This window comes from Sander vitreus, chromosome 11, assembly GCF_031162955.1.
Source record: "Sander vitreus isolate 19-12246 chromosome 11, sanVit1, whole genome shotgun sequence".
In the NCBI taxonomy this organism is placed as follows: Eukaryota; Metazoa; Chordata; class Actinopteri; order Perciformes; family Percidae; genus Sander; species Sander vitreus.
The window spans coordinates 23,154,817-23,177,500 of NC_135865.1; the positions used below are offsets into that span (position 1 = coordinate 23,154,817).

General features: G+C 41.3%; 1 protein-coding gene across 1 annotated transcript; it reads right to left on the reverse strand.

Annotated features, from left to right (window-relative positions):
• Nucleotides 1-852: 852 nt before the first annotated feature.
• Nucleotides 853-21,629, reverse strand: wdfy2 (WD repeat and FYVE domain containing 2). Its single transcript, XM_078262399.1, has 12 exons — nucleotides 21,431-21,629; nucleotides 18,806-18,873; nucleotides 17,613-17,686; nucleotides 16,900-16,954; nucleotides 14,886-15,036; nucleotides 13,100-13,212; nucleotides 10,721-10,847; nucleotides 9,097-9,202; nucleotides 8,055-8,156; nucleotides 3,370-3,500; nucleotides 3,154-3,262; nucleotides 853-2,841 (listed from the first exon to the last, which is right to left on the reverse strand). Exons 1-12 carry the CDS (start codon nucleotides 21,565-21,567, stop codon nucleotides 2,812-2,814), a joined length of 1,203 nt encoding a protein of 400 aa, XP_078118525.1. The 5' UTR covers nucleotides 21,568-21,629; the 3' UTR covers nucleotides 853-2,811.
• Between the last annotated feature and the right edge of the window lie 1,055 nt (nucleotides 21,630-22,684).

The following is a 22,684-nucleotide window of genomic DNA, read 5'->3' on the forward strand; positions in this document are numbered from 1 at the left end:
GGTGTGCTTTTTTTCAACCACTATTCCAGGCAGCTGATGTTTTACATTAATTTTAGTAAAGAGTGACAATCAATTAGTTGGAAACCAACAGCTTCTTGGAATTGATTGAAAAAATACATCCTAAAGTGTCCACCATGCATTTAAAACTAGTCTGCAAAACAAGAGAAATATACATGATTTGTAGTTAAGGAGCTGAAAACTCAGATAAAAACACTGGTATGGTCCTTTAAGTTTCTTAATATCCACAGGCTCACATTCATGATTTAACAGCTGCTATAAATGTACCTTTATGGGTAGCTGTGAAAGTACAAACGTGTTTCATGAACAGGCAAGCCTACAATTTCTAATTTATCCACTGTTGGATAAAGTCTTTAACATAACCTTTTTATCAATCGAAAATTACACATCTTTGGAAAATGTTCAGTGGGGTTTGAATATAAGTATTCAACGTAGTTACCATCTGATCATTAAAGCACAAACTTCATAATCATTAAAAACATACATATTTTCTCTTCACAGCAGCGATTTGTGACACATCTTTGTTTCTTGATTCCAGTGCTTTGACATATCACAAGTCAGTATACAGTATTGTGACAGTAACGATGAGAAAAAGATCAAATGTTCATTATTTTCCTTTTAGTGTACTATACTGATACATGTATGTGCATGCTGCCACTGTTTAGCTTAATGATATGTGTGTTTGCATGTAAGAAACATTAAGACCACACTTTGAATAATAAATAATCTCATAAAACAGCCGACAGTAGAAAACATACAAGGATCAGCAAGCAGTCTGATTGGTTAATTTACAGATTACTAAACCCTGACATGTGTACTCAGCACTTCAGTGGATTTAGGCAAACACTGTGTTTATTACAGTATCGCGACAAAGGTCTTCAATAAAAATCAATGTCCTCTGTAATGGTCTAACCTCTTAAACTTTTGATTTTCCACTTACATTTCCTTTGAGCTGATAATAAAACTTTTCCCCACAGAGGTTGACAGTATCAGATATATTCCATATGAGGATATGGAAGCTGTATACTGTAAGACTCCATGTCCACCTTTCCCCAAATTTTAGCCTGACATATTTTGAGTCTCTACTAGAATTCAAATAAAGTTCTGTGGGTCTGAACAATGTTTTGCTGCAGGACCAACTTTGTATGGTTAAGAGGTTTGCTTGATATCCATTTTTTTTGTAACACTCAGTGGACTGGGTGCATCAACATTAGTAGCTATTATGAAAGAGAACATTTGGTTCCAAACACTGGAAAAAACCTGCATATTCAGATAACATGCAGTTTAGAGGCCTCCATGTGTACACACCTGGCCCACTGTGAGTACAGTAGAAACTAAATTACAGTTTCAAAATGACATGCTCCATACTATTTTATTTTTTTAACATTTGGGGCCTTCCACCACCCTCGGATATAAATTTAGATGAACAGGATAGGTGTAGATTAAAAATGCTTCTAATGTCTCGAAGGTCCTCTTCTCTAGTGGTTGATATGAGGTGCAGAAGCCTACACAGACACTCAAGTAACGGACTTATTTAAGGAACTTGAATGAATAGTTTCCTCAGTGTCACATGGACTGAAGCTGAAATTGTGCCCAATCAAATGTTACTGATATAAGTTTGACGTGTGTGATCGTGTGATTTCTTTGCCTCTTAACATGATAACAAGAACACAGTGTAGGTGATGTGAAGCACCTGAAACCAGGATCAGCTGATGGTATACAGTTGCAGAGATGTGGTTTCAGTCCAACCTGTGCCACCCATTAGCAAGAAAAGTAACAGCATGTAAAAGCTGCAGATAGACTGTAAATATGCTCATCAGCACCATCTACAGGCAAGACCTGCAACAGCTTCAACAGTGTTGCAGACAACAACTGCAATTTATATTATATATATATATATATATATATATCTGCTGTTGTGTCTGTTTGTTTACAGGTTTTATATTTTACATTTTAAACATGACTAAAATATAACACTTGTCTCCTCTAAGTGTCACTGTCCTCCATGACTAGCCTCTGTGTTACTTTGTAGGCAGAAAGAGGGGGTCCTAACTAGATTCGGTGAGTTTAAGTTAATTCTTGACCTTAGACAGCAGTTGACAAGTGCTCTTCAAGGGATAAAGAATACAAAAAAAAAATGCAGTCTAAACTGCGGCTGCTGTTACTTTCTTTTCCTGTAGGTGGTGAAGGTTGGCAGGTGTAGAACTGATCAAACAGCTTCCTTGTGTGGGAAAACTACAGCCTGCTACACGTGAATGAGTGAGTTTGAGTTTGTGAGTGAGTTAGTCCAGTTCCATAACGTGCTTCACATCTACAAAATGTAAAGTGTGGGTATCACGGTATCCACTGACAGTGCAGAAATGCATCACTTACTGTTTCGTGAGTTTCCAGTCTGAAAAGCTTCAGGAATGCATGGAAATTAAGTAAATAAGGTGTGTCAATTCCTTATAAAGTCAAATTCTTCCACCCTACCAACACACTCTTATACAATACAGACCCTCACACACATACACACAGAGAGATCCCCCACCAAACAGCACCCTTCACACAAACAAACACCCACAACCGTCTGTAACCTTGTTTCAACCAAGGCCTGTCCTGTTCCCAGGCTTCACCGGCCTGCAGTGTCCTCACTGTGAACACGCAACAGCCACTGCTTGTTGTTGAATAACTGTTAAATATTATCCCGATGACATCGATATTGTTGGATATGCTTCTCTCTTTCTCTTCCAAGTGCGACCGGCAAACAGAGGTGAACAGAGTTTCCTGCCGACCGCTGGTCACCCACAGATCTCAGGACACCACAGGAGTCATGTCCCATAGCTGCAGATAAACATGAGACATAATCAGTTTTCATGGTTGTCAGTTTGAACTAGTTTTTAAAGGGAAATGTCTGCTGACTATTTCTAAAGTTCAGACAGAGATGAGCAATTAATCCACATGATCTACATCTGCAAAAATCGAGACCGATTTCTGGAATATGGTTTGTTTCATATGCAAGTTTCTGGATCTGACACTCATAATGCCATATTAAATGTAATATTAATTATGAGTTTTCACAAAATGTTACTGTGTGCTTGCATGTCTAAACTGAGACTCATGAATACAACAGATACTGTTTGTTCCCATCCAGACCTTGATAACCTTGTCGGTGCCAGAGGTGAGCAGATTCCCAGTGGTGGGCTCATAGTGCATGTAAACAATGCAGTGCTTGCTGTCGTGGAAGGTGGCTGTGGGTGCTCGACTAGAAGACACGAAAGGAATGCCAGTTACTTTACTGTGTGAGCACTCAGAACGCTGAGAGCACAAAGGTTCAGTATACGACAACAACAGAGGATGATTGTTACTCACTCCTCGTCGGTGATGGACTCGTGGCAGCTGTCACACACACGCACCTCGAACTCGAAGCCCATGAGGGGGATGGTGGAGCGTTTGGACGAACATTTGCCACACACTGCCTGGCCACACTTCCTGCAGTGGTGCTAAAGAACACAGGAGGACTTCAACACGTCAGCTTTGATTATCAACAGTCTCAATTCTTACCAAGAAAAAGGGTTAGTAGCCTAATTATCGGAGATGGGCCAACACCATTGTATTGCAAGTCACAAGTAAAGTCCTAAGTCATTATGCACTCTTCACCAAATGTAATGCAATTTTTGAAATGTAAAGCAGTAACAGTACAATACATCTACAGACATACAAATGTATATTTATCACGTCATAACAAACACCATCAACAAGTACCATCAGGTGTGTTAGTCCAGACAAAATTAAAGTCATTTGTAATTTCTTCTCCGGGAACCATCACCTTATCGTGGTGGAGAGGTTTGTGTGTCCCTATGAACCTGAGGGCTGTGTTGTCTGGAGCTTTGTGCTCCTGGTAGGGTCTCCCAAGGCAAAGTGGTCTCAGGTGAGGGGCCAGACAAAGAATGGTTCAAAAATCCTATGAAAAATCAAGGAAGGGATGAAGTGACCCTACCCGGAGGAAGCCCGGGGCCCCCGTCTGGAGCCAGGCCCAGATGGAGGGCTCGTCAGCGAGCGTCTGGTGGCCGGGTTTGCCACGGAGCCCGGCCGGGCACAGCCCAAAAAAGCTACGTGGCGGACATCCCTCCATCCCATGGGCCCACCACCTGTGGGAGGAACCGCTGGGGTCGGGTGCGCTGCCACATGGGTGGCAGTGAAGGTCAGGGGCCTCGACGGACCAGACTCGGGCAGCAGAGGCTGGCTCTGGGGGACGTGGAATGTCACCTCTCTGTGGGGAAGGAGCCGGAACTTGTGCGGGAGGTGGAGCGCTACCGGTTAGATCTGGTGGGGCTTACCTCTACGCACAGTCTTGGTTCTGGAACCATACTCCTGGATAGGGGTTGGACTCTTTTCTTCTCCGGAGTTGCCCAGGGTGTGAGCGCCGGGCGGGTGAGGGGATACTCACAAGCCCCCGGCTGAGCGCCGCTACGTTGAGTTTAACCCGGTGGACGAGAGGGTCGCCTCCCTACGCCTGCGGGTTGTGGGGGGGGAAAAACTCTGACTGTTGTTTGTGCATATGCACCAAACAAGAGTTCAGAGTATTCGGCCTTCTTGGAGACCTTGAGTGGAGTCCTGCATGGGGCTCCAGTCGGGGACTCCATAGTTCTGCTGGGGGACTTCAACGCACACGTGGGTAATGATGGAGACACATGGAGGCGTGATTGGGAGGAACGGCCTCCCTGATCCATAAACCAGAGTGGTTGTTTGTTGTTGGATTTCTGTGCTAGTCATGGATTGTCTATAACGAACACCATGTTCGAACATAGGGATGCTCATAAGTGTACTTGGTACCAGAGCACCCTAGGCCAAAGGTCAATGATCGATTTTATAATCGTTTCATCTGATCTGAGGCCATATGTTTTGGACACTCGGGTGAAGAAAGGGGCGGAGCTGTCAGCCGATCACCATCTGGTGGTGAGTTGGGTCAGGGGTGGGGGAAGACTCTGGACAGACCTGGTAAGCCCAAACGGGTAGTGCGGGTAAATTGGGAACGTCTGGAGGAGGCCCCTGTCCGACAGACTTTCAACTCACACCTCCGGCGGAGCTTTTCGTGCATCCCTGTGGAGGCTGGGGCCATTGAACCCGAGTGAACAATGTTCAAAGTTTCCATTGCTGAAGCTGCGGTGAGGAGCTGTGGTCTTAGGGTCTTAGGTGCCTCAAGGGGCGGTAACCCACGAACACCGTGGTGGACACCGGTGGTCAGGGAAGCCGTCCGACTGAAGAAGGAGTCTTTCCGGGATATGTTATCCCAGACGACTCCGGAGGCAGTTGCAAGGTACAGGGCCCGAAGGGCTGCAGCCTCTGCCGTGAAAGAGGCAAAGCAGCGTGTGTGGGAGAAGTTCGGAGAAGACATGGAGAAGGACTTTCGGTCGGCACCAAGGTACTTCTGGAAAACCGTTCGCCACCTCAGGAGGGGGAAGCGGGGAACCATCCAAGCTGTGTACAGTAAGGATGGGATGCTGTTGACCTCAACTGAGGAGGTAATAGGGCGGTGGCAGGAGCACTTTGAGGAACTCCTAAATCCGACTAATATGCCCTCTATGGTAGAGGCAGAGCTGGAGGATGAGGGGGGATTGGCATCAATTTCCCTGGTGGAGGTTGCTGAGGTAGTTAAACAACTCCACAGTGGCAAAGCCCCAGGAATTGATGAGATCCGTCCAGAAATGCTTAAAGCTCTGGGTGTGGAGGGGTTGTCTTGGTTGACACGCCTCTTCACCATTGCGTGGAAGTCTGGGACGGTGCCTAAGGAGTGGCAGACCGGGGTGGTGGTTCCCCTTTTTAAAAAGGGGGACCAGAGGGTGTGTGCCAATTACAGGGGTATCACACTTCTCAGCCTCCCGGTAAAATCTACTCCAAGGTGCTGGAAAGGAGGGTTTGGTCAATAGTCGAATCTCAGGTTGAAGAGGAACAATGCGGATTCCGTCCTGGTCGTGGAACAACGGACCAGATCTTTACTCTCGCAAGGATCCTGGAGGGAGCCTGGGAGTATGCTCAACCAGTCTACATGTGTTTTGTGGATCTGGAGAAGGCGTATGACCAGGTGCCCGGGAGATACTGTGGGAGGTGCTGCGGGAGTACAGGGTGAGGGGGGTCCCTTCTCAGGGCCATCAATCTCTGTACGACCAAAGCGAAAAGCTGTGTCCGTGTTCTCGGCAGTAAGTCGGACTCGTTTCAGGTGAGAGTTGGCCTCCGCCAGGGCTGCACTTTGTCACCAATCCTGTTTGTAGTATTTATGGACAGGATATCGAGGCGTAGTCGGGGTGGAGAGGGGGTTGCAGTTCGGTGGGCTGGGGATCTCATCGCTGCTTTTGCAGATGATGTGGTCCTGATGGCATCATCGGCCTGTGACCTTCAGCACTCACTGGATCGGTTCGCAGCCGAGTGTGAAGCGGCTGGGATGAGGATCAGCACCTCTAAATCGGAGGCCATGGTTCTCAGCAGGAAACCGATGGAGTGCCTTCTCCAGGTAGGGAATGAGTCCTTACCCCAAGTGAAGGAGTTCAAGTACCTTGGGGTCTTGTTCGCAGTGAGGGGACAATGGAGTGGGAGATTGGTCGGAGAATCGGCACAGCAGGTGCGGTATTACATTCAATTTATCGCACCGTTGTGATCGAAAAGAGAGCTGAGCCAGAAGGCAAAGCTCTCAATCTACCGGTCAGTTTTTGTTCCTACCCTCACCTATGGTCATGAAGGCTGGGTCATGACCGAAAGAACAAGATCCAGGGTACAAGCGGCCGAAATGGGTTTCCTCAGGAGGGTAGCTGGCGTCTCCCTTAGAGATAGGGTGAGAAGCTCAGTTATCCGTGAGGAGCTCGGAGTAGAGCCGCTGCTCCTTTGCGTCGAAAGGAGCCAGTTGAGGTGGTTCGGGCATCTGGTAAGGATGCCCCCTGGGCGCCTCCCTAGGGAGGTGTTCCAGGCACGTCCAGCTGGGAGGAGGCCTCGGGGGATACCCAGGACTAGGTGGAGGGATTATATCTCTAACCTGGCCTGGGAACGCCTCGGGATCCCCCAGTCGGAGCTGGTTAATGTGGCCCGGGAAAGGGAAGTTTGGGGTCCCCTGCTGGAGCTGCTACCCCCGCGACCCGACCCCGGATAAGCGGATGAAGATGGATGGAAGATGGATGGATGGATGGATGTAATTTCTGAGCAGAATGTTTTGGATGTTGCCACCTGTTTTTTTTTTTTTGTTGACCTCATTGCAGTGTTTACATTTGAATGTGATCATCTGCTGGTGTGATCCAATAAACACACATTTTCTTTGGTTGTCAAGAAAGACAAGAGTTACTGCACACTTTTGACATCTTTTTATTTTTTATTTTTGGGCTATCAACTCATTCCAAGTCAAAACCAAAAGTCTGTGTAAAGTCACAAGACATTTTAGATTTTGTCAAGTCAAGTGGCACCACACCAACACTGGTTTAAACACATGTGAGTGACCTTATGATATTGTTGTTTACTTCATGTTTGTTTCCATGTGTTTCCATATTTTCAACTGATTTAGCAATAGAACGATGGTCTTAACGTATTGTATTGTATGTATAAAGTATTACAATCTACTGTGCACGGTTGTGTACTGCTTACAGTGCTGCTTTATTGGTCCAATTCTCAGTTTTATTTAGCTTTTTGTGTGTTCTTAAGATTTGAAAGCGAAACACAGACTTCATCTCCAGAAACACCAAGTGAATGTCCCTGAAGTTCACTGTGCAGGCATTTCTTGTTAAATGTATTTTATTACACTGTATCCATGAACTCTGGATCCCACACACACACACAGGAAATGAGTAACCACAACATAAAGCTGTTCCTGAGATTGAGACAATATAACAGCCACATGACGTCTGCTGACCATTATTGTAGGAAGAGTTGTGTATGTTTTTTTACTGGAACGTTGTTTGGGATAAATTCAGGGTTTGGTGGAGCTAGTTTGTTTTTGTGTCTGATGATTTATAATTATGGAACCTTTAATATAGTGAAAGGAATACAAGAACATTAGGAATGGGTTTGTACAGTACCTGTCGCAGGCCGATCTTCTTGCTGTCCCACATCTGTTTGAAGTTCCAGAAGAAAGGCTGCTCACACTTCTGACAAGAGTCACTGTCCAACCACTCTGGGGTCTGTGTAAACAGTTTTAAAATAGTAAAAGTACTGCATCAAATTAACTTCCAATATAAAGAAAATCTATTTAAAGCACAACTTAAAAAGTTAAAAAAAAAAAAAATTTTAAATGATTAAAAAAGAAAATTCAAGACAAGTGAAAAAAAAAAATTAAAAAAAAGAAAGACATTTTGATAAAAAGATAAAACAAACTATAGTATGGCACAGAAGTCAGAATTTTATAGACTTTAAAAAAAAAAAAAAAGAGATATGCCTTTTTTGAGCGGGAGATGGAAATGTCAATATTAATCCCATGTCCATCATGTGTTTAGTTTGAAGGAGTCAGGATGTGGTTAGCCGAGTTTAGCGGTCTTATTTATACAATGAATCTTATTCATGTAATTCCTACAAATCCAGGAGTATGAAATCTAAAATTGTAGTTATTGGGAAAGTTACGTGATAGAACAATTGCTTGATAAACAAGAGATTATTAATCCGCCTAGTACTTCTGAGTCTCCTGCCAATTTGGGCCAAACAACAGAGACTGAGGCACAACAGAATGACACTGAGTGACTCTTTGTTAATAAAGAAGCAATAAGGCCTTACTGTGTTGAGAACAGCAGAGCACAGAGGGAGAGGAGAGGATGTAAGGCTGAAGCTAGACTGTTTGTTTGTAAGAGAGAAAATCAAAAAATATTCTGCTAATCTGGTGATTTTTCATGGATCTCCTAAAATAATTTTAATCTAGAGTAGGAGGGAGAGCAAACACATCTGCATTTGATCTAACACACTGATCTGTATAACAGTACAGTATGTGCACATGTGCAAACAGGCATGAAAACACAGCGCACACATGACTCCAGTTTTTTTTTTTTTTTCACGTGTCACAGTTCACAGATTAAGTGTGAATGTGTGGATGTCACACTCCATCAGTATGCTGCCTCCTCTTCTCTCTCTCACCTCTTGTCGTGTAACATCCATGTTCCAGATGACGATGCCTCCATCTGAGCTGCAGGAGATGAGCTGACGAGTGTGTGAGGCATAGCACAAGCCCTGAACCTTGTCACTGTAAAGTATAGAGCAGAGGGGTTTGTGTCCTGGCATGTTACCATGAACATAAGTGGTTAGTATTTTTTTTTTAAACAGTCAGAGCGATGGGCTCTTTCAGACATTGATGGTTGTAGACATGCACCTTGTTACGTAAATCTGATATCAATTTTAAATGTTGGTTTCACGTCTGAATCAGCACCTCATTCATTGTAACGTAAAAGTCACGGTGGCCAGCTCACTAAGTCGCACCTGTAATATTTCTGTAATCCTGTTAACGCGGTTTGAATTGAATTAGGGCTTATTTTCATTTTAATTTTCAATTAATCGATTAATTACTTGATCTATAAAATGTCAATATTGCGAAAAATGCTCTCACAAGTTCCTGAAGCCCAAGATGATGTCTTCAAATCACTGTTTTGTCAAACCTACAGTCCAAACCCCAAAATATATTTGGCATTTTTGCTTGAAAAGATTACTTCAACGATAAATCCATTGTCAATGTAGTTAATTTTTTGATGATCGACCTCAACTCTAAATTGAATGCAAACATAAAAGGTTAAATATGCACAGGGAGAGATTAAATGCATTTTTTGTTTAGATTCTTAAGATTAGTAAGTCTTCATGCCACCTGCATGAATGAATCATGATAATAGGAATATCCAGTAATTAGGAATTAAATGAGAGTCCCAAATTACAGCTTGACATTTTATGTTTGTGCACTGTCTGACTTATTAAGGGATTGATTTTGTGCCATTGTAGCCGTTCTGTTAACCTGACAGCATTCAAATCAGACGTATGCTGTGTTAGAAGTTTTACAGAAATGTTGCTTGTTGATTGTCTTTGCAACTTTTACACAAAGATACTCTGGGGGTTATTCAAAACATGAGAGAAATTGCACAAAAAGAATTGCGCAAAAAAAAACAAGGTGCATGTCTGTAAGAGATACTTTAATATTGCCTCATATTACAGTTTTTCTCAGTCGCCTTGGTACATTCCTCGAATCATCCTTAACATTTGCAAACCTGTAAGTCGATTTCTTCCACCATTTTGCATTTAAAGACATATTCAATGAACTTATGCCTATATGTTTTGGGGGGTAAGACAATTCAACAGACATCCAGTATATTATAAGCAACATGACATGAGCAATTGATCATGTAAAAAACAGCAGACAGTTGTACATGATCAAGAGCTTGCATGTACAAAAGCAATTGCAATTTAATTTATCTTGTGCACAAGTGACTAGATCATGTGAAGGTTGAAAAAGCAGTTTTGAGAGTGTCAATTGTGATCTGAGAAATGTACCAAAGCGACTGAGAAAACCCGTAAGCATTCAACACACTAAAATAGTTAAGTACCACAGTGCCATAGAATAGACAATAACAATCTGTAAAAAAACAAACCAAAAGAATACAAAAACAGAAGCACAAAACAGAAATGCAAATAATTACAACTTATCAGTTTTTAGTTTCATTCTGATGAATAACTGCTACAGTAGGAGACACATTCAGAAGTGGATGTTTGTGACTCTTACTGGTGTCCTTGCATTTCAATGGCGGTGCCTTTGCGCCCTCCGATATCCCACATGATGATGGAGTGGTCTGAGCTGCCGGAGAACAGCACCCTCTGGACCGGGTCCCAGCACAGCGCCGTCACATTACCTGGAGCAAAGTACAACACACGTGATAAATGTAGGAATTTAGAGCTATCATGCACTGGTTCTCACAAGTTTTTTTGTTTTCTTCCTTAAAGGTGCTCTAAGTGATGTGACGCGTTTTTTAGGCTACAACATTTTTTGTCACATACAGCAAACATCTCCACACTATCTGCTAGCTGCCTGTCCCCTGAACCCACTGTAAAAAAAAACACGGTCTCTGTAGACAGCCCAGGCTCCACAAATGCCAAGAAAAAAAAACTGTGCCAACCTGCCCAACGAAGCATAACAAACAGTGTTCCAGCCAATAACCGACTAGGAGGAGTTGGTTGAGTCATGAACGTGCATTGTGGAAGTAGGCTACTGGCTAATGCTGCTGCAGTGATGGCTCAACCAGCTCCTTCTTGTCGGTTATTGGCTGGAACACTGTTTGTTATGGTTCGTGGTGCAGGTTGGCGCAGTTTGTTTTTGTTGGTGTTTGTGGAGCCTGGGCTGTCTACAGAGACCGTGTGTATCAGCTCGCGGATAGTGAGGAGATGTTTGCTGTATGCTACAAAAAATGTTGTAGCCTAAAAAACGCGTCACATCACTTAGAGCACCTTTAACTGATTTTATGTGGTGAGCCTCAAGGCTAATTTGACTGATACTGTTAAAGGGGCGCTATGTAGTTTTGGCCATTTCTTCGCTTTTTTCTCGCAGGTTTCTCTATAGAGCTCCCCCTACAGCTTCGGAATAGATATTTGGCAGCTCCTATGTTTACTTGTGTCTGAGACTCGCTCGGTCAGTCTGCTGTTTCCTCATTCTCTGTTCCTCCGACAATACTTTCCTAGCTTTCGGTTTCTTTTTTGCCGGCTCAACCATGACGACAGTCACTACTATATTTCTGTTTAATGTAGACCCTCTTTTATTAGTATCAACTCTTTAAAGGTGCCAGAGTGGAGAAATGTAGGCAGTCTTGGAATTCAACACAGACTCAACCTTGACAACTCGACATGGACTCGAACACTGGGGACTCGAGACTCGACTCGGACTCAACAGTTGGTGACCCGACTACAACACTGCGATAGTGTGAAAAACTCCATCGCTACCTTGCTAGCAGGTTCCTGAATGGCTGTATGTGTGCAGTGCCGTGAAGCAATTTGATACATCGCGAGACCTGATATCACGCGATACTTCCTGATGCTGAGGCTGGTGGCTCACCGGCCGAAAGTTGAAGGGTGGTTGAAGAGTGTTTTTTCCGCTCACCGGCGCTGTGGGGGAGCAAGACGACCACCATTCAACTCAAAAAAAGTCATATAACCATTCCAAAGACTCTAAAGCTGTTCAGTTAAGGTAAATTAAGCTAAAAAAAGATAAAAAAATTAAAAAAATAGTTCTCCTTTAACATGCCTGACTACTGTTGCCTGACTACTGACTAATGTCGTCTCTTTTTTCTGCTTTTCTGATATTTCAAATGACACTCAATGAATACCTGAATATGACAAACATCCTTTCACAAAATGCAAGAGCTTTGTTCCTCATGGCCCTGAACTCATCTTAAAACTAATTCAGATGTCTCTTTATTCTTTAACCCCAATCACCAAGCTGGTATCTAAATACTTTAAATCCTATTTAAGACACTGTTAAATACTTTTTTAACTGCCTCCTTTTTTGAAGCAGTTTCCACAGTGACAGGCAAAAGATTTTATTGATCATTCAGGACCATCAGGGATCTAAATATCACTTCTTAACTGGCTGAATAAATCTGCAACCTGCCTGAGGACAACAGAAGTTGACAGAGACCATCTAGCATCATGTGAACTTAATGCAGCTACTGTATGAACCTTGGTGGTTTGTGTGAGGTTCCTCTAAATATAAAATAAAGCATAACAATTTAATTTTCCTCTTCCTTTATTCTTTTTCTCTCTTGGCAAAAGCTGTTCCTGATTGATATTTCTGCAGAAAACTGTAATTGTTTCATTAACACGTTTATTTATCTGTACATTTATCTTCTGTACAGACAACATCTGAGTAAATATTGTGCAAAAACCGATGAGGCTGCAAGAATTCAAAGCTTCATCAATGTGTGTGCTGCAACAAAAAATGACTTTCATTATGAATCAATCTGTGCAAAACCCCAAAATATTAAATTGACAAAGACCGAAAAAATCAGCAAATCAGTCGACTATCTGATTAATTCTTTCAGCACTAGTGTGTACTGTGTGTGTGTGTGTGTGTGTGTGTGTGTGTGTGTGTGTGTGTGTGTGTGTGTGTGTGTACCAGTGTGTCCCTTAAAGGTGGTGACCAGGCTGCAGCTGTCCTGCTCCAGCTTCAGGATGGTCACCTGACCAGACTGGTCCCCTACGAAGGCGTGTCTGGTCTCCACATCAAACCTGGGATAAAATTAAGGTTGAAGAAGAAGAAACTGGGTCCTGCTGAAAAACCATTCATGCATTCATTTGGATTTTTATCTGTGACTGGACCAAAAACACAGACCAAAAAAAAGCAAAATCCCACTGCTATGTCAACAAAGCCGCACAGTGTGTGAACCAAATCCTTTTATCGGCGTGTAAATTACAACATGTAAGATTTGAATCAAAGCCATTTGCAGCGGCAGCGAAGTGGATGACTCTTAGCTCTTTCACTGGCCATTTAGTCAGTCCTCTTCTGACCTGGTTAAGTCACTGCAGACCAAAATCGATACAACACTGCCCATAAAAAGGGAAACGACTGCACAAGGAATAACCTATAAGATTTCCATCCAATCTAAATCCTTCTGCCTTAAAAACAATAACAGAAATAATAGCAATCTAATTACTGGAACTTTCAATTTACTTTCTTTCTCTGGAAACCGGAGATATTCTGTGTCATTACTAGTGAGCACAGGCGATTTACAAGTGAAAAGACATCTAAAGATCTAGATCAGTGGTTCCCCTTACAAATCAACCTTTAACAATATTTGGAAAATTGAGAAACAAAAGAGCAAATTAAGTCAAACTTTTTGAACATTTCATTAAAATAACATCATTAAGGACATGCAGCAAGAGCTTCCGGTTTTACCTTTTAACTGCTGTGCACATAGGAAATGTTAAAACGAGTTAAAACTTTCCTCAAGCTGCATTTAGAATTTAGACACAAAAACATCTCCAAATACCAGAGAGCATGATAGGCTTCGTCATATTTTCTTAACCCGTTTGCTTTATGAGCATCACTAGTCTAAATATGTCTTCTATCTTATACGTTACATGTTATTTTGATGCTTTCAGCATCTGTTGAAATGAGATTCATTCAAACTTGCTGTAGTTATGCCATTTATCCCCAGGTCGAGTGCGCCCCGCCTGCAATGGCTCTATGCTCCACTATGACTGTTTGACCAGCAGCGCTTAAATTATAGTCACCAAAGGGCTTCTAAAACAACCTTAAAGTAGATGTCTAAAACACCACAGCTACAACAACATACATTTTCACATGCCAATTACAAAATTACACATTTACACTTTACACTCAGTACAGAAACAGCCCTTATTATTCCATCTAAAGTCACTCCAAACAGAAAATGTAACTGTCACTTCTCAGCCTCTCCTCTCCCGCTGGTTTTAATGCCATGCTAACTAGACAGGTTAGCATGTAGAGGCTAGCATCATACCAGCAGTCTGATGACTTCACAGCAGGCTCATTGGTATGGCTCAGCCTCGCTGCTGAGCACTCAACAGCCTTTCATCTGGCCATTACTGAAACCTACTCAGATCGTTTCCTTGACAACAGCATGACTGATGCCTGTTGCTAGACCTTCCCATTAGAAAGAAGTAACTTGAAGCTAGTCTCAATTGCCCTGTCTTATGTTTATGTGGCCTTAAAATAGACTGTGTTGTCATAACAAAAAGCCAGAGATTTTTCCCAGCGCAGAGCACCAAAGACGGCTCGTCACTTTCCACTTGGTTACGTCCACTCCGTTTAGCAGGAAGCTTGGCTGTCAAGTTCATTGAGTGCACTCTAAGGGCAAAGTAGCAGACAAATCAAGTAAACAAACAAACCAGGAGGGGCAGAAAGGGCATTACAAGGATACTGTAGTCCTGAAACACAGGCGGCGGTGCGATACGTCCCCAGCTGCTGGCCGCTTTCTGAGCAGTGCCAGTTGAAATTTTTGTCCTGACCGGTGCTCAGAAGCCACTCCATCTCCAACACAAACAGGACCACGGTCACTCTGCCCTGATGGGCTACAGGAGCACAAAAACATACATAAATAAAACATATACGATTATTTTCCCAATTACATAAATCACATTGCAGGGGAATACCCAGAAATATTGGATAGGGCGGCCGGTGGCGTCAACAATTTCAAAACCGTGTATAATCAACAGTGTGCTGAAATTGCACAGAAATGCACTTTTACACCTTATTATGGAAACAGCAAGAGGGTGCAATAGTAAAGAATAATAGTCCAGCACCACCGGCTTCTTTTAGGAACGATCTGAAAACAAATGCAGAGAAAGTTGCTCGGAACTGGTGTAGAGATATCTAGAGTTTCACAGTACGCAGTCACACGTGACACAATGACGTATGATACACATCTTTACATAAGATCAGAGAATTACATACCATGAAATGTCAACTATAAATATTATTTTGCATTCCTCTAAAAATCAATTTTTCCAAGTCTTGTATGTGCATTCATACAATAAAACACATCTAATGTAGTTAAGGCTGTAGGGGAGACGTGTAGAGATCGACCAGTTGTGCTCTGGTCCAGTTATTTCTGAGTGAGTTATACTCAAAAGAAAGAAATAAATTATGAAAACAGCTAGAGAACAAACATTCCTCAGGCTGCAGGGTTTTTCAAAGCATTCAGTACAGAGAGCAGAGTAGACTATATTAGCATTGAATTGTCCTGAAACTGCCTAGTAATACATACATTGTGATAAAAAATTAGGTCCACGGATTTTAGAGAATAGTGGAATTTTAGCAGGGGGACAGCTCCTAGAAATTAAATGATTTCAAAGCAATAAGGGAGTAATGAGGGCCAAGGAGCAGGTCAGTTACATATTTTAAAGATACACTTGATGTTACACATGAAGGTATGACACAAATGGATGCACATTACTACATAACTAGGTGTCTGCAGGTATCAGACAGTTAGAAATTGGTCTTTTAAAGACTTTGTGTCCAAGAATAAAGAAAATTATATAATTCCAGGTTTTTTATTTTCCCTTTAAAAATGGGGCAAAAGAGAGGTTATTATTTGTTTGAATGGGGCAACTTATAAGGGCTATAAGTAGATTTTTATCTTTTAAATTATTCGATGAGATAATCCCAATTTGTCACAGTCTCTTTTTTGGTACCACCACTGAAAGTAACCAAAGTCAGACATTTTCAAATCTTGTACATATGTGCTTTATCTGGTACTTTCAAGACAATAACTGCCACGATATTAACAACTTGATACTTGAGGCGCGTGGTCTGACCACGTGGTAAATCCAAAGTGTTTTTACCTGATCCAAAAGGCCACACTCGAAGGAGTGAAGCCGGCATTGAGAGAAGGGGGAGAAGCGATGAAGTTTATATATATATATATATATATATATATATATATATATATATATATATATATATATATATATATATATATATAAATATGGGGATTTTCAGACAGACAGTCTGCTGGAAAGCATTCATAGTGTTTCTGAAGCAATTCAACCACCTGACAAGCACTTTTGACAGAGTATACTGGCCCCGAAAAGTTGACTTTGTGTTTTTTAATCAGAATGTCTAATACTGCAACTGATGTAAAGTGACAACATTAAAAACAAATTGATTAGACTAAGCTTTAAATATTTGGAAAATTTAATTTTAAGATATTTTACCACTGTTTCAGGAGTGGTATCTTTTGGTTCTCTTCCAGACTTCCAGACCCCTCGCTCCCACACACACTCACTCACACACACACCCCTCACTCCTACACACACACACACACACACTCACTCACACCCCTCGCTCCCACACACACTCACTCACACCCCTCACTCCCACCCACACACACACACACACACACACACACACACACACACACCTTCCTGTCTCACCCTGGTAGGTGCTTGCTGGGGTCATCTTATTGTAGTCTTCTGACAGGATGAAGTCCTAAAAGACAGGAAGTGGACATAAATGTTTTACAGTGACTAACGTCAATGACTAAGGTTTCCAAATAAATCTATAGATGGCAAACAAATTATGTTACTGGGTTTAAATTTCAGTATGTATGTACTTGAACATTACAAACACGTTTGAAAAAGTTTAAGATTTTCACTAAAAATGTGATTATATTTGAAGCATAGGCCTTCCTTTTGCAGTCAGATAAATACTTTCCACCTATCTAAAAAAGTAAATGCAAATGTCCTAAGTAAAATAAATAACCCTGTGCATAGGCGAGTGAAAAGACGCTCTTGGTCTGACGTTGTGATTTCTTCTGAGGCCAACACAAAATAATAAACAATTGTCGGTTGTTTGAGATAAAAAATTCCTAGAAAATGTTCTGTTATGTCACTGTCTGACATTGTGTTCGGCTAACTTGTTCCAAAACAAACGACTCCCTACATCTATGAAATTCTCAAACAACAAAACAAAAACTGGACTGTAAAAAAATGCTGCATCTTAGAATAGACTGGCCTGTACTGTGTCATACAACCAAACTACTAGTGAAACAGCAAGGAAGCCAAACAGTCTTCAGTTGAGTAAGGAAAAGAAAGAAAGCCCAAAGGGTTGTGTTTGTAGGCGAAGCAGGCTTGGTGGTTTGTCTTACACAGATACTTCCAGTATCCATCCCCAAGGACAGCCTCCTTGTCTCTGGGTTAAAGGACATACAGGAGCATGATGCTGGAGACACAAAGAAGCACAAGAATAATAGTGAACATTCTGCCTGTATGTATGCATGTACCCTTTTTTCTTGGAATATTGAATAATATTACTGTTTTTGGAAGGTTTGGTGTAAGACAGACTCTCTAAAGAACTTAATTTCTGTCGAAAACGTGTTTGTCTGATTTCATGTGGTGAAAATAGACCCAAAAATCAATATCCTGTACATAATTTAGACCATTTAACCACTTTGGATGACGGTGTGTTTTTGCAATTTCCTGAATGTGATAGCTGAGGTTTGGGGGACTCAAAAAAACGTAGGACCAAAGTCCCGGCAATTTTTCACAGAGCACAACAAAAATGAAAAACGTGTGACGAAGCAATTCAAAGATGCCTTTAAGTATGAAAAACTCAGAGAATTAATTCCTTCTACCTATATAATATACATATTTAAGTAATTTCAGTCAAGATTTCCTCCCTATAAAAAACTGAAGGACAAAATGTAATTGCTATATCCGTAAATCCTGAAAGTAGTGATTACTGTATGCAATTTCAGTTTTTTTTAATGTCTAATATATGCAGCCTCTGGCACTGCTGTTGTAAGCTACAGATATTGCTGATGGCAGCATGGAATTTCCTTCAGTTGCACAACTGGAGGGAAACGAGGACAAACAGTGTCACAGACATGCAGCACTGCAGTACTGAAGATAGGAGAGAAGAGAGTCCTGTAGTGAATGATCCTACAGGAGTTCAGATGCTGAATCCAATTTCAGGAGCATGTTAACTCTGCGTTGTGGACCGCACAGTGGAGTCTGTGTAAGTCATTATGTTCGTTGTGATGAGGAGAGACACTCACACAGAATGAAAGCAAACACAGAGGAAGAGTGAACAAAAACATGAATGAACAACAGGCCGGTTTAAAGAAGTACATGTTATCTGAACTAAGTTACTTACTGAAGTTACATACTCATGACTTATTGGATTACACACAACGATCATTCATCTTATTCAAACACAGTCATGCATTTGTTTAAGATATTGCCGTAAAACAAAGGCCATAAATCAAACATTATAACACAGGTACAATTTACATATAAACATATACTGTGGGTGAAAAAAAAAGTGAGCAAGAATACTTACTTGACATAGTGTGGTAGACACTGGGCCAGTACTGGCCACTGTCTCTCTTTAGCCATACCCGAATAGTCCTGTGGGGTAAAACCATAATGTTTTAGCATCTGCATTGCCAAGAGCCCTCATTGCATCTGAGCTGTAATGCTAAACTCTTAAAGTGTTGCATTCTCTGTCACTTTGTGCTGTGTGTAACAAGGCAAGACAGCAAACATTATAAAACGGAACTCATAATCTATCATTCAGATGGACACTGGCTTAGTCGTGGGACAGTTCAGGAGCAGTTCAATTCGCTGAGATTTGAAATTGACCATTTTTTGGTTGAAACTAGCAACCCTGAGTGGTTGGCAAACCTCACTTTTTTTAGTTGCTCTCACTTGTCATCTGAACACATTGAACAAAAGCTTGCAAGAAAAAAAAGGTGGGCTTGTGTTGCAAGTGTATGTACACATGAAATAATTTGTTATGAAGCTTTGACTTTTTGGCAAGCAGATCAGCGATGGCAATGCGGTACATTTCCCAACTCCTGCGGGAAAATGATCTCAAGGATCCCAAACGCCAACATTTCTGTGAAAATGGGGAAATATTTAACCAGCTTTTATAAGCTTTCTCTGCTAAAGGAATACAGGAGAACATGCAGTTAAAGCTTAGTAAAATCCAATGGGATGATACTCTCCAAAGTTGCCACCAGCAGCACCAAGTGAAATCCAATAGTGGTAAGATGACCTTAGTACAGATTCAAGTTTAAACTCAATAATTAAAATAGTCTCTTAAAAAAAGGCTCATGGGCCAGGACTACACTTTGTTCTCCATGTGGCCTCTGGCATGAACATTTTGGACACCCTAAGCTTTACAGCCTTCTTTTCCCAACTTGTAAGTCACTAGGTAATACCATATGGTTAGTTCATATTTAAGACATATTTTCCCATAGAAATTGTTTTATTACGAGTGGATACTGAAATGTTCCAGGAAATGTATTGATGATATATTTAACATATCTTAAATTGCATAGTTTCTTCTATGTTACTGTACTATGTTTATTGTGACTGTGTGACAGTGATGGGAGTAACACGTTACAAAAGTAAAAGTTGCTGTAACGCAGTAATATAACGCATTACTAATAAAATGTCGGTAATATTATACCTGTTACAATCTCAGTAACGCGAGTTACAACGCATTTTAACCCAACATTTAGTGGTGTTTTGTTTTTTTTAAGAATTCACCAACACCACAAAACATTTCGGCACAGAAAAAAAAAGTCAGCGAGTGTTATTTCCTGTTGCTGTATTCGGTGGTTGAAATGACTGCAGAGACGGATACATTTGCGACATGGACATTATTTTCAGGAGTTGTTTACGCTGCGTTGAAGCGAGCTGTCCCGTCACTGTTCCCGTGGTCAGAGCCAGAACCAGACACAATATAGGGACATCTGTGTCCTGTCAGTGCCGACAGCAATGTGACCGAGCAACTGACAGATAACAACATGTCAGGAATTAATGTTTAGTCTTGCTACACGTAATATCATTACATTTTATCAGTGGTGGAAAGTAACTATACCGTAGGCTAATTCGATTCAATTGTAAGGTGCTTTTAATTGAGTATTTTCATTTTCAATTCATTTCATTTCATTTTACAATTCTGAGACAGTAATATAACTAATTACTCTCAAATGACAGTAACTAGTAATCAATAATGTATTACATTTTGGAAGTAACTTGCCCAACACTGGTTGTGACTGCATCAAAATACCAAGGCAAAGTCCTTCTATGTGAAAACCTATCTGGCAACAAACCTGATTCTGTTCCTAAATTAGTAAATATAAGTAATTAAAGACAACTTAGAGGTAAGAGGTAACTGTGATTGCACAGGCTTTACAGGGCATACAACCTTTGAACATGTAAAGGATCACACCTACCCTCAAGCACTTGCAGATATCAATACAATGGACACACACACACACACACACACACACACACACACACACACACACACACACACACACACACACACTAACATAACACACAATCCACAACACACACAGACCCAGGCAAGTGTAAACCTGGGAGAGTGAGGGGAGAAATGAAAGTGCTCTTGTTTCAACTATAGTGACCTCTTTAAGGGCCCCAACCCCAAGGTTGAGAAACTCTGTACGGTAAAACCATGTTTTACTAGCTTTAAGTGCCATAACATGTGAAACACATCAATATAGCCCAAACTGCTCAGAGGATAGCTTATGTTTTTTTCTGAATGGGTTCATTTTTGGTAGCTAGCAAGCTAAGGTTAGCCGTTATTAAAAATGAGCATAGCCAACAGTTAAATCTGATTTAATTTAATGTTTTATTGACGTTAAGTAACTTGGATAATGGTAAATAAAAAAATCTAAAAAAATCAAAGAGCATACCGTTACTGTGGTTAACTAGCATGAAATTCGCTCAGCTAACACTTTTATGGAAACGTTAGGGGATGTTTTCTTCGTAAACAGTTGGACTGTTTCTATATGAAATTATTAAGCCAGGAGGAGCATCAATGACCGACATGAGCGGAGACATTGTTGGAGGGGGGGGAGAGAAGCCAGTGATGGTTATAAATTGGGATGTGTGGTCTAGCCGCCGCCCAGCTCAAAGCATAACGTACCTGTCTTCGGACACGCTAATAACGCCGTCTTCCTTGGGAATGATGACCGCTGTGCTCACAACGTCTTGGAAAGCCTCGATTTTGCTGAGTAGACATGGCTTCCGAGCTTGCGGTTGGGGTTGAATTTCGGCCGCCATGAGTTGGTGGTGCCCTAACCTCCGTCTACGGTTCTGGCTCCGGGAAACATAACCCCCCCCCCCCCCCCCCCCCCCGGTCCGACTGCAAAGCCTTGGCTAGTAGCTGCTAGCTAACTGTCAACAAGCAGCACAGTGTTGTGACGGCTCCAGAGATGCTGCCAGTCAGCTGACATCAGACACCAAGAATTTCCTGTAAAACATAATATCAAAATAAGACTTCCTGTCAAACTTTGCTTTATTTTGTTGTATTTTCAAAATAAAAGCTTCAGACTAGTCAAGTGTATCTTTAGGCATACAAAATGAGGTTTTGTGGTAATACAAAAAATAAGAATAATAAACTATATATGGCACTTTTCTTAGATTACAAAGTGCTTTACAGAAAAAAAAACACCAGATAAAAAATAAAAAATAGCCTAACACAGCTGATCAAAAAACACCTGGGTATAAAATAACATTAGGAAGGCAAAATCTGAGCAGATTTCAGCAATAACATTTGAAAGTGTGATGCGCTATCTTAAAAAATTATGTCATCATTACTAAAACGACCATACCACTTTCTGATAAGACACCGTTATTATAAAGGGTTCATATACTACAGTGATTTTTTTATTTTTTTATTTTGGCACTTCCTACTTTAAAGTTGGGGGATTCACAAGCACAAGAGACGTTACAAAAAAGTGGTCAGGGGACAATTGATGAAAGAGTTGATGAGATATCCTGACTTTAAGTCCCCATGTGGATAAAGTTCCAAAAACACAACAAAAACCTTCAGGTTACCAGGTTGTGGAAAATCCTTCTCAATGTATGACACTTGCTTCGTCTTTTAACACAGCTCTTTACTCCGGAACCAAATGGACTACTTGCTTTCTGGAAAAGGGCTGCAGGTTATAAACCAAAAAACGTATCAACATTTCTACAACTGCAGACTTTTTTTTTTTTTTAAACATTTGAAATTGCAGACGACTGACTGGGAAACATGTGACACTGTTGTTAATGACTTTATTAACATTTGTCGTGTAGGCTATTACAAATATAGAGTAGACAATTTTTTATTAAGGAGTTAAATAATTAAAAAGATGGCTTTTTCGACAGAAAGAAAAGCATCTTTCACATGTTT